The sequence below is a fragment of the Lissotriton helveticus genome, chromosome 10 (genome assembly GCF_964261635.1).
Source record: "Lissotriton helveticus chromosome 10, aLisHel1.1, whole genome shotgun sequence".
Lineage (NCBI taxonomy): Eukaryota > Metazoa > Chordata > Amphibia > Caudata > Salamandridae > Lissotriton > Lissotriton helveticus.
In genome coordinates this window covers 93,534,216-93,548,103 of record NC_136071.1, presented here as the reverse complement: position 1 = coordinate 93,548,103, position 13,888 = coordinate 93,534,216, and the positions used below count along the sequence as shown (strand labels likewise).

At 43.2% G+C, this 13,888-nt stretch overlaps 1 protein-coding gene across 1 annotated transcript in view; it reads right to left on the bottom strand.

Moving 5' to 3' along the window:
* The window catches only part of CASKIN1 (CASK interacting protein 1), a 776,040-nt gene that overhangs the window by 53,896 nt on the left and 708,256 nt on the right, over positions 1-13,888 (bottom strand). The window contains exons 17-18 of the mRNA XM_078664842.1: positions 12,101-12,202; positions 9,213-9,351 (exon numbers count right to left, since the gene is read on the bottom strand). Coding sequence (XP_078520968.1) covers positions 9,213-9,351; positions 12,101-12,202 — 241 coding nt within the window. The remainder of the gene's footprint in view (positions 1-9,212; positions 9,352-12,100; positions 12,203-13,888) is intronic.

Genomic DNA, 13,888 nt, shown 5'->3' with positions numbered 1-13,888 from the left:
GTATAGCACCTTGCACCAAGTGCCACTGGGTTGTCACAAGATCTGATCTTTACAGTGCTGTTTAAACTGTAATTGCATATGAAAGAAAAAAAAAAATTTCCTTTCTGTTTCCTTGATGAATAATACCACCCTTTCCTAAATCAATTGACTCCTTGTTTCTGTTCTTTGTAATGCTTAAGGCATACACAATTGAAACTGTCTCTACATAATACCTGTTGGGAATTGTTTTTGTCTACATGATACACCCATCCCAACGAGGTCTATGGGTTTTCTCCTGTTATTCCTATAATGAAAATAAATGCTGGCAGTAATAGAAGTTGTGAGGGTAGAGGTACCCTGACCCCATGGGTGTCATATAGGAGTTTTTGAGGGACCCCTAATGTGTACAAAATGCCTCAATATGATTTTCTTTCCAAGTGCGGATATTCCCAAATCCATCGCAACACTCGTAGCTGCAGATTCAGGAATATTGCCCCAAAAAAAGTACATTCACATACTCACTCAACTACTAATGCACCCATTCACACACCCACTCACCCTCATACAGACCCATTCAGACAGCCATGCACCACTTCACAGACCCACTGAGAGACTCATGCACCCATGTACAGGTCCACTCTGACACTCACGCACCAATTCACATACCCAGACACACATGAACCCACTCACAGACCCACTCTAATACTCACACACCCACTCGCAGGCCCACTGAGAGACTTGTACACATTCTCAGGCCCACTCAGACACACACCCAATCACAGACCCATGCAGGTACTTACACAGACCCACTGAGACACTTACACACCCACTCACAGACTGGCTGAGACACTCATGCATACCCTCACAGACCCACTCAGACACTCACAGACCCACTCAGAGACTCACAGACCCACTCAGAGACTCACAGACCCACTCAGAGACTCACAGACCCACTCAGAGACTCGTGAACCCAGTCAAAGACTCACTCAGACACTCGCACAGGCCACTCAAAGATTGATGCCCATGCTTACAGACCCACTCGGACCCTCATGCACCCACTCACAGAACCCTCAGACACTCATGCACCCACTCCCAGACCCATGCAGGCACTTACACATCCACTCACAGATCAAGCCAAATACTCACACTTTCAGTGACAGACCCATACACACTCATGCACCCACTCACAGATGCACTCAGACTCTCATGCACCAATTTATAATGCACTCAGTCACGCGCCCACGCACAGACCCACTTAGACACTATGCACCCACTCCCGGGTCCATTGACCGACTGAAGCACATGCTCACAGAGCCAATCGGACACTCATGAACCCACTCACAGACCCCCAGACATTCATGCACCAAGTCACAGACCCATGCAGGCACTTACACACCCACTCACAGAACAAGTCAGATATGCTCCCAGTGACAGACCCACACAGACATGCACTCACTCAGACTCATGCACCCACTCACAGACCCTCACATACCCACTCAGAGACTCATGCACTCATTTACAGACCCAGTCAGACTCATGAACCCAATTACAGACCCACTCAGACTCATGCACCCGCTCACAGACCCACTCAGACACTTATGATCCAATTTACACACCCACTTACTCACACGCCTACTCACAGACCCACTCAGACACTTGTGCACCCACTCACAGACCCATGCAGGCACATACACACCCACTCACAGATCAAGTCAGATACTCACACTCCCAGTGACAGACCCACACAGACACCCACTTGCAGACCCTCTCAGAGACTGATGCCCACACTCACAGATCCACTCAGACACTGACACACACACACACTCACAGATCCACTCAGACACTCACACACCTACTCAAAGACCCACACAGACACTCACACATCCACTTACAGACCCACTCAGACATGCGCACATCTACTTACAGACCCACTCAAGATAGTTATGCACCCAGTCACACACCTACTCAGACATTAAGATACCCACTCAGACTGTTGCACCCACTCACATACCCACCAAGGCATGTACGTATCTACTCACAGACCCACTAAGATACCCATGCAGCCACTCACAACCTCTCACACCCACTCAGTGACACTCAGACGCTCATGCAACCACTCACAAACCCAATCAAACACTCATGCAGCCACTCACAGACAACTCAGACACACATCCACTGACAGACTATTCAGACACTCATGCTACTTTTGAAAGAACCATTCAGAGACTCACACACGCAGTCACACACACTTACTCATGCACCCACGCACGGACCTATACAGCCACTCGCATCCCTACTCTCAAATGCTACAGGAAGGGAATACAACTTTAATAAGTCCTAGAAATTCACTAAAAAATACCAAATGTTTCAGGAACATTATAGTTAGGAAATAACTTTAAAAAAACAGAACTTTACAGGAAAAAACAAAAGTTACAGTGACGTTATAGTTAGGAAATAGAATTTTAAAAATCTTAAAAATTTATCGAAAAAAGGAAAGATTACAGGGATGTTATAGTTACGTTCAAAATTAACTAATCAAAAACCATAGAACTTCAGCAGTTATAGTTATCTGAGCTAACTATAACTTATGGCACTGCCTATGACATGACCTCACATATTACATCACTCATGACATGGTTAGTGACATTACTGATTAGATTTCAGATGAAATCACTGATGACATCTCTGGTGACATCATCCAATGAGTGTGTTACAAAAACATTTCTGAGAGTTAAAGATATATACTAATGCACTGCTTAAGTTAAATTACTATTCATTCTGTACTACTACTGAGAGATAGTATTTCTAACATATGTCATCTGAGTGGCTGCGTGAGCATCTGAATCTGTGTGCGAGTGCCTGTATAGGTGGCTTTGTGAGTGCCTGTATTGATGAGTGAATGAGTGGGTATGTCAGAGCCTGTATGGGTAGCTGAGTGGCTTTCTAAGTGGCTGTCTGGGTGGGTGTGTGAGTGGCTGAATCGGTGACTGAGTGGCTCTAAGTGTGAGTGAGTGGGTGGCTATATAGGTGGGTAAGTAGGTGTATGACTGGCTTTATCGGTGAGCATTTCTCTTGTTTCCCCGAATAAAGATTTACCTACAAGATAGGAGATCATTTTAACTCACTCACCACTGTTGTTATCCAGAAAGTCTCCCTCCTGGTGGAGGTTGTGCAGCTACTCGGAGAATGGAACATTCAAGTGACAGACCCATTGATGACACTATCCGCCAAACCACACTAAGCGGAGGTTACATACACCACAGAGTGTGATCATGTGGTTGAGGGTCTCAAAAAAAAATTCTGCTTGACACTCTTGTTTTGAGACTGTTGTGGTTCATTACCCCATTCATTGATTTGAAACCTTTTTGCTTTGTCATTTCTTTTTTGTGTTGTATTGGAGCAGAGTAATTTTAGCTCCACCCTCATATGTCACAACTACGCAATATACATGCTCTTAGCACAATATACTCTAGGTGTTCTAATGTTATTAAGGTAGAGGAGTGTGAATGTATTACTAAAGTGCATTCACTGTAGTAACTGAAGATTCATAAATGTGTGCATATTAATGTTTAGCCTAATCATGAAAAATGTTGATTTTCGTAAGTCCTCGCACTTATCATTCAAGTTATATTACATGCATATGAAAAGTGCATTATACATGTAACAAGGATTTTAGTATTCATTTAACATTTATTTTGAAGTAGTATGTGCACCTGCAGTCATGTAACTGAAGTGCACTCTGAGGCTAGATTTAACTTGACCATAGTATGCCTGAATTCCGACATGTATTTGAAAGGAGTACTATTTATTAGAGACAGAGTGGCCTGAGAAGAAAATCTTGTCAGTAGGTGTGGAGAACCTAACGCATTGAAGCTGTAACAAATAAGGTGTTCAATGGCGTCGGAGTGTCTAGGTTTCGTGTGATGGGAGAAAACACCAATGTTGCTAAAGTAACAAAAGGTTGACCACCTTTGGTCCAAGGAAAGGTGGTATGACAATTAGATCATGAGACTGTATCTGTATGCTTTAATTAATGTATATGCTCTTAGACTGTAGGGCGGATCTTTTTGGACTTTGAGAGGTACAGACTTCTCTGCTGTGAGTGTATGGTTACAAGATAAATACTTGCTCCTTTAAGAGGCATTCTACTAAAATACTTGCAATGGTGATACCTTCCTACATTCTTAAATTCCTCGCTTCCCAAACCTTAATGACCCATCTATAGGTAGATTCTAATTTAGGTTAAACTACTTTTGAATTATTCATATTTAGATAGGAGGAATGGAGAGGAGCATCAAATTGTATTCTTTTAATCTTGTATTATTCTGACTGCCATTTTTCACTGGACTTCTACTTTCAAGCCTGAATCTATCTCAGCGCCTGAATATACTTGTTGTTATGTTTCATGTGCAGCATACTTTTCTGCTTTTCTTACTTGGTGGTTTGATACTTATTGTTTCATAAATCAATCTTAACTTAGATTACTGAATCCTAGTCCTTATTGTGTGACCAAATGGGCTACACTGTTATAAATGTGATTTGTTGAATGCTAAATCCCTTCATCCCAGTAAACCACAAAGGTCTATTGAATGCAAATTGTAACCCCGTGCCATCAATGGTTTCTGTAAAACATTATATGATGGGAGTACTGTTGGCCCTCAGCAATATAAGGATATAACATTGGCTAAAAGCAATAAGGCACACAGTGCTATAGCTGACCCTAGCACTAAACGGACCCAGTTTGTGTGTGGATATGCTACTTGTGAAAGTGCAGACGCCATCACTCACAATGGAGTTAGCCATTGGCTGAAGTGAGCTGACCCCAGCCCCTTGATGTATGCCGTAGTAGGCTGAAGTAAAATGTGCATGATACAACAACCAATGGATGAAGAGAACTGGCTGACAACCATTATGAGTATATTATGTGCCTAATTTTAGTTAAATCTGAAAGTCTTGTATAATGCCAGACCTAAATAATGGAAGTCACTTGTTAAGTGAGTTGCCAGGAAGAATCCTTCTCTTTCACCCACTTGCTGATCAATACCTCACCTGATGTTGGAAGCCTAATATCCTGCACAGCCCTTAAGTATTATTACAGCACGTGCCAACTGTTTAGCATCATTATTTTATACTATACAAACTGGCCAGCAGCCATTTTAAGAATGTCTTCTGGGTCTTAGAAGGAATTCATTTTAAACATACTGCAATCTATTTTTCAGGCTTTTTCTGGCCTTAAACCTACCTTACAAGGGTCTTCAGTGAAGCATTGTGTGGAAGGCTGTATGTGAGGGCTTTGTCTAGGACTACTTGCGTAAGCCGAGGCTCACGTTACCCGCCTTTCAGATGTGCTCTAAATCCACTTCTTCCCCAACTCCAGAATCTGTACCACAGGCCTCTGCAAGCTTTAAGTGCCCGGGCCATGAGCAGTCCTCCTTCAGCAAGCAGTCCTGGTGGCGGCCAAAGGTCTGGCGTTAAGCTCTGCTCATCGTCACTCTTGCGGGGCCTGACTGTGGGAGGATGCAAGGGGGAATACGTTTCTATTACTCCTGTTGGAAACTAGCACCAATGTAGGTGAGCAGCTTGTGGCTCTTTAATTTCTGTCAAGCAGATGGATGCTAATTAATGTTCCTGCATGGACAGCTATTAAAACACTGGTCACCTGGGGGATTGACAGGAGCGCGGAGAAGTTACAAGAACTTTGCATGTTCACCATTTGCCACTGTCTCACTTTAACCTCTTCAATGCCAGGTGACAGGGTGTGCGATGCTGGGAAAAGCATGGTACTTTTAACTGTATGGTGATTCTTTTTTTAAAAATATATAAAAACACTTTGGGGGATGTGTTGCTAAATACTCGTATGGCATTTCCTATAGGTTCAATTTATTTGTCGGAGGGTGTGTTTGTTACGCAGTTCTCCTTTAGTATTTGTTCATCTGTAAAGCATCGATGATGCAGGTAGAAGAGAATGAGCAAACAGGGCTGTGATGATGCTTTCAGCATTCTATACGCCTCTAGAAAGCCAGAAATTTGCGCGGATGTAACACCCTATGGCTGGTCTAGGTACGGCTGAGACTGGGGCGACTTGCAGTCTGACTTCAGGGCAAAAGGATAGAAAAAGAGATAAAGGCCCAGAGTAAGAGTGGCAAGAGCTCTGTACTCTAAATCAGGTGTAGTGTTGTGAGAACTGAGGCTGTTCACAACTACCCTCTTCGAAGTATGTAACATCCAGGAGGCAATGGTTTGCATGAAAAGAAGAAGCTTCATCTGAAAACATAGATGACTTCACAGCACATGGCCTCGGAAAATTTCAGCAAGACTGATGTGTGACATCTTCCCAAACTTCTCATTTTCCTCTAATTCTCGGTTTTAAAAGCTCTACTTTGGAATGCTGCATACATGACGTTCTCTCCTTCGAAATGTGTAGCGCCTGTATTGTTCCACTGCCAGTGGCGCAGCAAGATCAGATGGTACCCGGTATGGAAAAATTCTTCTCACCCCGGACTTGACAAAATGCCAAAATATGTGTTTAAAACACATATTTTTTGTCGTTTTGTCACCCCCCTCAGTGATGACACCTGGGGCGGCCCGCACCCACTGCACCCCCCTTCCTACGCCACTGCACTCTCACACAACAAACAAAAGGACCCACTTTTGCCAGAGGATTTCTTATAGATGTCCTTCTAAAAGATCAACAAAAATTCGTGTGTGGCAACCTCCTGAATGTTAGGTGGTTTGATTCCATTTTGAACAATGCTGGAAGAGTCCTTCCACCTAACTTACCTTTCCTAAAATTAGGGATTTAATGCATCACTGTTGCAGCTTACTTGATGTTCTGTGCCAATATGTAATGTGGTAGGTCCTTTTGACTGGTACTAACCCTCAAGCAGCCTTTTAACAAGAGTGAAGATCTTAAACTGAACTGTCTTTTCACCGCAACCTACTTTAGTTCAATGTATCTCCCCTCAATTTCAGAGGAGATGGGCTGTCGCTTTTTCAATCTGACAATAGTGCTGACAGTCATGTTCTAAATTTGCTGAAACCTTGCGATAGAGTAGGAGGGAAACTTGTGTTCAAAGAATCGGCATAGTCAGACCTTGACAAGCTGTTGTAAATGGTAATTCCGGCTGTTCACCTCTGATGCTTTTCTCTTTAGAGATAAGATTGTGATATAACAATGCCTATAGATTGCTTACGTCAAGGCTTGTGGCTGGTGCTGGCCCAGGAATGTCGGCTCAATTGAATTGCAGAGGACACTGAATGAAAGTTCTCACTTGCAGTCCATCTACTTTTGATCCCTTTCGGGTCAGCATGCCCTGTATCGTGCACCTGTAAAAATTGTACAGCCTCATAGGTGAGGCCTCCCATCTCCGGCCGAACCCTCAGACATATCTGCTACATGTATCTGAAAACCCATATGGTGGCATCTGATACAATAGCCACCAGTGCTAACAAGGAAACAGGCGAAAATAAAAGCCTAATCCTTGAAGTCACCACAAATTTAAGATACGACTGGTAAGGGAATGAGGCCAACCCTTGTGGGACACCTTGCTGTAGGACCTGGGACGGAAGGCAGCCGGCACAAGTGGGACATTGTGAAGTATGACGTGAGTGGCGATTATTATGGGATGCCCCTAGCTTGAGGTAGCACCTGAGAGGAGAAGAGGCTGACCCTTGTGATACAACCCTAGGTCAAGGTATGACATGAGAGGAGATGATGCCGACTCTTGCAGGACGCCTTGAGGTACGACCTGAGCAGAGATGAAGTTGACCGCTGTGGGACCCCATGAGGTATGACTGGAGAGGGTACGAGCGATGCCCCCAGCTTAATCTATGACTTGACCGGGGCTAAGGCTGATCATTGTAGGACACCCCTAGCTTCAGGTATGACCTGAAAGGGGATGAGGCTGACCCTTGGGTGATACCGTAAGGTGTGACCTGAGAGGGGACAATTCTGATCCTTGTGAGACACCGGTAGCTTAAGATATGACCTGATAGGGGATGAGGCTGACTCTTTCGGGCGATACCTTAAGGTACAACCCTAGAGAGAAGGAAGCCAACTCTTGTGGGATACCTTAATGAATGACCTGACGGGGGATGTGGCTGATCCTTGTGAGACATCCTTAGCTTAAGGTATGACCTGAGCGGGAATTTGGCTGACCCTTGCAGAATACCTTAAGGTAGGACCATAGAAGGGATGAGGCTGACACTTTGGGAACCTTGCAGAATACTATTACCTTATGATACAGCAGTTAAAAAAGGGCCCAGATTTACCAGCCCACAATTTAAGATCACATGCATTTTTTTTTTAATTCTTCTGGGGTGCTATCACCCTCCTAAGAGATGATGACTTGCTGAGTCAGAAGTGGCTTATGGGTCCAGAATTGATTACGACAAATGCTACCTTACATCTCATACCCATAAACAATGGTCTTGTAGGGCTGCACATTCCAGTTTACATCATTGTTTAGAAAGCACAAATGATATGTACACATTTGTTCACAATTACAGTTAATCTGGTACGTTTTACCAGTACCACAGAGGTAAAAGATGGGTTATCTGGTTGCACCAAGTGTCCTATCCTCAGTTCATTCTTACAGGGTTAGTCCCAGAAAAGTAAAGATACTGCAGTTAAACTGGGGTGAGATAATTGTAATGGCTGTAATTGGTGGTTTACTGGCCATGTTCCTAAAAAGGTACAGAGGAAACAAAGTATGGTACCCAGGATGAGATACAGTGACCTTTGGATGTCTAGACCTGCCTTTTCTGAGAAAAATACATCAACTTGACAGCTGTGTTGGCAGCTGATCTCTTAAGGATATCTTAAGTTAGTTTACCTCACATAATGTGCTGCTGTTTGCTGTACACTCCTCTATAACAAAAGTGTACAACTTTCATAAAATGTCTTATTTAGCATCCTTTTTGACTCTTGTCCCATCAATGAGCCCGCTTTTTATGTAATTAGGTTTGTATAGCAAAGGTTGAGGTTTACCTTCTATTCTCCAATGTTGTGACTTGTTCCGCCATGAAAAGTGGAAGAAAATGCAGACATACATGCAGTTTATTTGTGAAGAATTTACCTCTGTGGTCATTAAAGCTGGTGACGTGAAGTAGTTGTTCACAAAGCGCCTTCAACCACTTGCGTTGACAGATTGGGAACAAAGGTTCAATGAAGACACAATAAAGATAGAGAACAGGAAGCGAATGGTGAAGAAATACTACTTCCAAGCGCTTACCTAGTTTGGTGATTCCGACTTCCTGTAGATCTTCCCAAGTGATGTCAGTGATGAAGTCGATGCTCTCATACCCGTTTTCCACCAGGACCTTGTAGTACTGTCCGAGGCCGATCATGGAAAGCCAGAGAGACAGATTTGCCTGGAGAGAGAATGGGGCATTGGAGGTGGGCGATGAAGACCACTGAGATTAGGACACTGAATTATATGTAATAAAAAATAAAATGGAAGTTCTTCCACCCCACATTTGCTTCCAGTTAGCTGCCCCAGGGGAGCCAGCTTGCAACCCTCTTGTGTCTGAGATGATACATATGTAGTCACGGTCAAGTAAAACCTTCTCTTGGGTTTAGCAATCCATATTCCCATTGACCATCTTCCATCATCACACACAACAAACAATCTTTCTAGGGTTCAAGGGAAATATTTAAAGACCAGAGCACAGTTATACTCCCCGCACAAGTATTAAAGAACAACAAATAACCGTGGGTCTAAAAAGTGAGCTCAAGACATGCTAAATAGTGCTGGCTATGTGTCTGCTACTACAAGGATGGTAGAAGACAGACTGGACAGTTAACCACTGTGAAAAATGTCCATCAGTTACGCGATTTGAGGCACCCAGTACATCATTTGGTCTACTCCACAGTAGTTTCACCACCACTCTATCTCCATAGGTGTATATTGAGGATACAGAGTGATGGGTGGATGTCTGGTAAGTAAGATTTAATCGTAACTATGAGCAGTGCACAAAAAATGAGTGTGAAAAAAATTATAAGTGTAAAATTGGATGGTGCATGCAATTATTCTTTTATTCTGGAGTCAAGCAAATACCTTCTGACTGGGCTATCTGGTCGACATGTTTCTGTGGCACCTGGTCAGTTATTAGACCATCCGCTTCATCAGGACCCATAAACTTAATTGCTACTGCTAAACAAGTGATTGTGAAAAAAAGGACATTAGTGAGCGAAAAAAGTGTCACCTGTACACTTCCATTATCCTCCTTAATTTGCAAGGGGGATGGCCTCACCTCACCTGGCAAACAGCTCAGGAAAATGAAGCACCGCTCTCTCCGTCGGTTCTTCAATCAGCCGTCCGTGCTGTTTGGGGAGGTGCTACAATCACTTGTTTAGCAGTAGCAATTAAGTTTATGGGTCCTGATGAAGCGGATGGTCTAATAACTGACCAGGTGCCACAGAAACATGTCGACCAGATAGCCCAGTCAGAAGGTATTTGCTTGAACCACCTGACTTTCTTGCACTATTGTTTTTAAATTTGGAGGTGCTTGACTCCAGAATAAAAGAATAATTGCATGCACCATCCAATTTTACACTTATAATTTTTTTCACACTCATTTTTTGTGCACTGCTCATAGTTACGATTAAATCTTACTTACCAGACATCCACCCATCACTCTGTATCCTCAATATACACCTATGGAGATAGAGTGGTGGTGAAACTACTGTGGAGTAGACCAAATGATGTACTGGGTGCCTCAAATCGCGTAACTGATGGACATTTTTCACAGTGGTTAACTGTCCAGTCTGTCTTCTACCATCCTTGTAGTAGCAGACACATAGCCAGCACTATTTAGCATGTCTTGAGCTCACTTTTTAGACCCATCTTCCATCATCAACATGTTTTGAAACTTACCTACAGCAATGACAAGGATATTAGGAGCTGCCACTATACATTAAAACAGAGCACCAGTCTATTGAGATGAGACTTATTGTCAGTACTCTTGAATGTGGCACCTTTACTACAAACGTGAGATGAAACCATTTCTCTTAGCCCTTTCTCACATTAGGACAAAGTTTTTTCAAGATTCCTTATGTTTTATTTTGAAAGAGACAACGTATTAATGACATTTAAGGGATTCAATACATATATTTAAATAAACTTTGTGTGAGGAAGTTTCCAGAAACCCATAGATGTATCAACAATAAATATAAGAAAAGGGCTGAATGCCCATTTTATAGAACCACAAATAGTATCCTACATCTACTCAGCAGTTTATTTCTATGTATTGCTCTTTAGCTATCTCGACAATATTATATGGATGGAAAAGAATATGTGTATGTTATTGCTACAGGAAGGCTTGAGTGTCTGTGGAAGGTGCTGGGTTGAGGGTCATAGAAAATAAAAAAAATTCACAGGACTGCAAGCGTTGCTCATTGTTCCCCATCAATAGCATCCTCAAAAAGGAAAAATACGACAATTGTTCAATTCTGTTTGGGCTGCGAACATGTTTGCTCATGGAGGCCCTTGAAGTTATGTTCTGTAAAACAGATATCTTCCCAATGTGAAGAGGCCTAGAGGGGAAATGCTGTGTAAACCATGATAGAACCTCCTTGTTACTAGAACACAACCCTTCCAAGTTGTCATGCCTCCCCCACCACTTTCTCCCAGTGGACCACATCTCAGCTGCTAAATATTGCCTCTTTCTGAGCAAGATCAAAGTCTCTTCCACATGACCAGCTGTCTTAAGATAAACCAAAATGTCTTCATTAATGAACTCCTTGCCCACAGGCCTCCAATCTTACCCTTTTTTGTGATATACTCTCAATAAGGCAGGTAACCTTAGCTGCCACTACGGGTTGCCATAAACCCAGAAAGGGCCCCTACCCATCAGAACTATGCACATGCGTCTTGCCACAATCGAAGCCAAGGCTGAGTGTGATGTATCTACGAAAGCATTTGTTGAATGAGTTTTGGAATGTACAATCAGATTTGATCTCACAGCAGTGATCAAACTCTTTGTGGCTACTTAGTGGTCATCAGGAACCTAGATGAGGAGAGAGTTCTATGTCATGTGGCATGAACACATGGTTAACATTCATTCTTAAGTTAAGCCCCGGATGGCATGCCTAGCTCCCACACAGCATTGAGGTACTTACCGGCTTGTACTCGGGCAGCCACTCGGGGATGTTAAGGCTGTTGATCTCAGCAGTGATCTTCTTGCGGTGGCCTGGCTTTGTCACTCCAATGGCAGTGAGATCCTGGTAGCAAGGGGGTAAAGCACAATGAAAAGCTTGCACCTTGTCCTAAATCCAACCTCATTTGTAGACCATACTAACTCATCAATGGAAACCTATGAACTTTTTTCCCCACAGAAAATATTAGACTTGCCACTTTTACTTAAGATCTCCTGTATTACAGTAAAGATAGGAGTAGATGGCAGTAGGGTTACTAATACCTGCTGCCTTGACACCACTGATCACCACTTTGTAGACTTACCAGAAAATACAGTGATGTCAGCACTATGTGACAGTGTGTTCTTTGCTGGACACTGAGGGGCCTATTATCAAGAAAGGTGATAAAATTATCGTCGCTTTAGCGGCAGGAAACTGCCGCTAAAGCGGCGATGATGGCCTTGATAATATGTCCTTGTGAATTCCCATTGCAGCCCAGTATAACACCAGAACCTGGGCGATAATTATATCACCTTTCTTGATAATATTCCCCTGAGTTCTTTGCTGGACACTGAAAGACCATTTTCATTCATGGGTTCAACCAATACCATGATCCGTAAAGCAAGTAAAGCTGGCGTCCAGTGTGGCCGTTATCACCCTCTGCATCACTGTATTTCTTGGACAAGGACTAGAACTACCTGAAGTAAGTGTACATTGAGATAAGGCATTCTGCACCACAAACACGTTCCTCCAAAATAAAAAAACCTATGAAATAGACCATACAGACATTTCCAAATATTTAATGTAGCAGAGGGCATGGACCGAGGTGTACACTTCTTGACTATTTATCCTAACTGGTGGAATGTACTTTACTATTCAACCTACCACCAGAGAAATGTGGGAGAGCGGAAGGAGCCGATGGAGATTGCATCTACTTTACTATTCGCCCTACCTCTTGAGTAATGTGGTAGAGCAGAAGGAGCGGGTGGAGGTGGCATCTACTTTACTATTCGCACTACCACTAGAGTAATGTGGGAGAGCAGAAGAAGCGTACGGAGGTGGCATCTACTTTAGTATTCACCCTACCACTAGAGAAATGTGGGAGAGCAGAAGGAGCCGATGGAAGTGGCATCTATTTTACTATTCACCCTACCACTAGAGAAATGTGGGAGAGTAGAAGAAGATGAAGGTAGCATCTATTTTACTATTCACCTTAACACCAGAGTAATGTGGGAGAGTAGAAGGAGGAGATGGAGGTGGCATCTATTTTACTATTCACCCTAACACCAGAGAAATGTGGGAGAGCGGAAGGAGCGTATGGAGGTGGCATCTACTTTACTATTCACCCTAACACCAGAGTAATTTGGGAGAGCAGAAGGAGAAGATGGAGGTGGCATCTACTTTACTATTCGCACTACCACTAGAGTAATGTGGGAGAGCAGAAGGAGCTGATGGAGGTGGCATCTACTTTACTAGTCATCCTACCACTAGAGAAATGTGGGAGAGCAGAAGGAGCCGAGGGAGGTGGTATCGACTTTACTATTCACCCTACCACTAGAGAAATGTGGGAGAGTAGAAGGAAAAGATGGAGGTGGCATCTATTTTACTATTCACCTTAACACCAGAGTAATGAAGGAGAGTAGAAGGAGAAGATGTAGGTGGCATCTATTTTACAATTCACCCTAACACCAGAGAAATGTGGGAGAGCGGAAGGAACCGATGGAGGTGGCATCTACTTTACTATTCGCACTACCAGTAGAGTAATGTGGGAGA